The 3,126-nt window shown below is 42.5% G+C and overlaps 1 protein-coding gene across 1 annotated transcript in view; it reads right to left on the minus strand.

The window, feature by feature from the left end:
- Positions 1-847: 847 nt before the first annotated feature.
- Positions 848-3,126, minus strand: part of LOC108797652 (histone acetyltransferase KAT6B-like) — a gene marked incomplete at its 3' end in the record, with an annotated part of 11,251 nt that continues 8,972 nt past the window's right edge. Inside the window, exon 2 of the mRNA XM_018569288.1 lies at positions 848-1,668. Coding sequence (XP_018424790.1) covers positions 848-1,522 — 675 coding nt within the window. The remainder of the gene's footprint in view (positions 1,669-3,126) is intronic.

Below are 3,126 nucleotides of genomic sequence, written 5' to 3' on the forward strand. Positions count from 1 at the left end.
CCAGCATCAAGGTGAAAGCTAGGTGATCCAACCAGCTAAATCGATAATGAGAATAGTTGACAACTATGCTCATAAAATCGATTAGATGGCACAGCCATAAAGAAGAAAAAGAAAAAAACACACACACAAGAGCCGTTATAATCAACAAATGGCACTAGAGAGACAACTGATTGTGAAGTAAAATATCATCATGCAAGATAGACATTTTAGGCCAAAATTGAGACAACAGCTAAAATTGAAAGACATAAATGGGAGTTGTTCTACCTAGGAAAACATTTCTATTTCTTCCCATCCAGTCCTAAGAATCACAGCTCTGCAGAACGGTCAACTCAATGCAGTTAAATAAGTTAGGTAGCCTCCCTGCCTTCAGCAGTTTTTTTTTGCACAGGATACTACAAGAGGCTGATACAAAAAGTTAAAATCAGTACTTACACTAGCTGCACTGAAAAATACATATATTTAGTTTAAGGAATAAATAACTGCGATGCACTGGGGATTTTTTTGCATCTGCCTGGAGTTCAGCTTTAAAACTGCACTGTGTCTGACAGTGACTTCCAAGAGTCAACAAAGGACATTTGGCACAAGCAGAAAATTGAGATAAAATATGTACATTCCAAGCAGCAGGAGGTCAATATCATTTTAAATTAAAGACTCCCTCACTATCACCCACATGAATCATCAGCAGAACCCATTGAGGATTAAGTCACCTTATGAATCTGCCACACAATAAACAGCAACTGTAAAGCAGTGGTCAGGTAGTGCAATCAGGCCACATAAAAACAAACTAGTCACTCCACTCTACATTTGAAAACAGTTTATTTACTGCGGCCATGTGTTCTACACTCACCTGGTCCTTCTCATGTGGAAGGAGACTGACGAGAGGAAGCATGGAAGAGGAAGAATATTTGGATACTCCTTTCACTTCCGATCCACCATAGTTAATCCTATATTGTGGGCCATCTTTCAGTATCCTCCCGCTGTTAACAGCCCTCTTGGTCGCTAGACGCAGCCTCCTCTGGAAAATGGGATTCGCCACAATTCCAACCAAATCATTCTGGCTACGCAAATATTTCTCAATATTCTTAAGTGTTGAGCCATTGGATTCCTGAAGGCCTTCTAGTGCCCTACGAAGAAGTTTATTCCAGTCCACAGTGCGCAGATCTGTACTTACAGCTCGCTGGCCTTTGGCTGCTTTAGGTAGAGGACCAGGCTTGATATTTGTAAGGCGCCCAGGGTTTTCTGGATCCTTGTATGAAACCACCCCTTTGTTGTTAACCTTGAGAACCGAGCCATCCTGTACACTGAGTTCAAGCTGTTCAAGTACAAGCCTTTTATCAAGACCATGAGATACGCACACTGCGTGACAAATACGTTCGTCCGAAGGACGCTGCTTTTGTCTTTTTACTTTTTGTATGGCTTCCAAAATCCACTCCGTGTACAGAGGGTTTGCAAGTTTTACCATGGTTGAAAAATTGTATCCGAAAGCCAGATGCAACCCATAGAGATCATCCGTGCGCCACATTAAACATCTAAGTAACAATTAGCCGTCGACTAGGTTGTGTTCGGTAACAGGTCACACACATCCATCTTCAGAGGACAAATCCGGCAAGAGCAGTCACATCAAAAGACACAGCTGGAATACAGTAAATCCACGTCATAAAACATAATCTAAAGGAAAAGAGGAAACAGACTTCACTGAAATGATCAAAGGGTGAGGCATGTTAATGAATGACAGAGAGACACTTCTAAAGAAGAGAAAACACTTTGCTCGACTCATGAAGCTGTTGTTACTCTATTACAATACTGTGACATGGCCACAAGGACAATGGTATGAATACACCGTGAGAACAGGTTTGGGAAGCACCTGATATCAAGTATGCAAGCAACATGACCACAAAATGGCAGTGCCATTTTATTATAGTATGTATCATAAATGGAACATGCAAGATAACTTTCTGTAACTGCATTAAAGTGCATGTAAACCCAAACAATAAAACAATATATAAAAGTCACAAATTCTAACATAGTATTGTAATTCCAAAAATCATTTTCAATAAAATCAAATCTGCAGCATTCATCAAAATAATACTGGCCTGAAGGTCTATGTTCAGGATCACATTGTTCTCCTGCGCTGTCACATGCACTTTCAATAAGGTGTACAAGCATGGTCCACTGCTGTCACCAAGGGGAAATCCTCCCTGAGAAAGGATGTGCTGGAGTGAATGCATGTAGACAGGAAGTGACTACAAAAAGGGTGCAGGAGGTAAGCAGCGCTGACATCCATCGATGGATGAAAAAAATGTTGGACAAAAAATGTTGGGACAATTGCAAACTAAGGGGGTTATTCACTAATGAGCCGAAGGATCCAGTCATTGCTTTGACTGATCCTTTGGCTCACTTGGGCCGCCTCTGCCCTTCAGTTCAGTCGAACCGAAGGGCTGCTGCAGGGGCTATTCACTATAGTCCGTACAGCAGCCGAGCCGTACCCGTATGATTCGGCTCGGCTGATCCATCGTCACAGCCGAAGCGTGGAGAAAGGTCGGCCAGAGGGCCGACCGTTCTTCACGCAAATGACAGCTGGGCGGAGCCAGCCTTCATCTCACGGCTGGCTCCGCCCAGTTGTAATGACAGATCAGGGTCCCCAAATGACCTGGGGATGCTGGTCTGTCATTAAACAACAACAACGTCACGGCTCTGGCAGGTGCCGGGCCAATAGGAAACAGTTGGGCGGGGCTAGCGGTCATGTCACCACTAGCTGCACCCAATTGTTTATATTTCGCCGGCATCTGTCAGATTCAACATTATGCGGCGGTAGTTCGTCGCGTACGGTCAGGGCGGTGTGCTTCGGTTTTTAAAAAAAAATGATTTTTAATTTACTTATATTTTTTTATTTCGGCGAGTCGTCGTGGACAATGCTGGACGCTGTGATTGACGCTGGATTACATTGGCGGATCAATTTTTTTTTTTTTTTAAATAAGACTTGTCAAAAACTTGTCTTTTGTTTTTTTTCAATTAAAGACATTTTTCTAAAGTTTGGCGTCTTTTTTTAATACCTGTACTGTTAATTTAACCGTTGTGTGAATGTGTAGGGGTACTACTACCCCTTACTCATTCACAAGGATGGGG

The sequence above is a fragment of the Nanorana parkeri genome, unplaced genomic scaffold, assembly GCF_000935625.1.
Source record: "Nanorana parkeri isolate BGI_ZX_2015 unplaced genomic scaffold, ASM93562v1 scaffold1318, whole genome shotgun sequence".
Lineage (NCBI taxonomy): Eukaryota > Metazoa > Chordata > Amphibia > Anura > Dicroglossidae > Nanorana > Nanorana parkeri.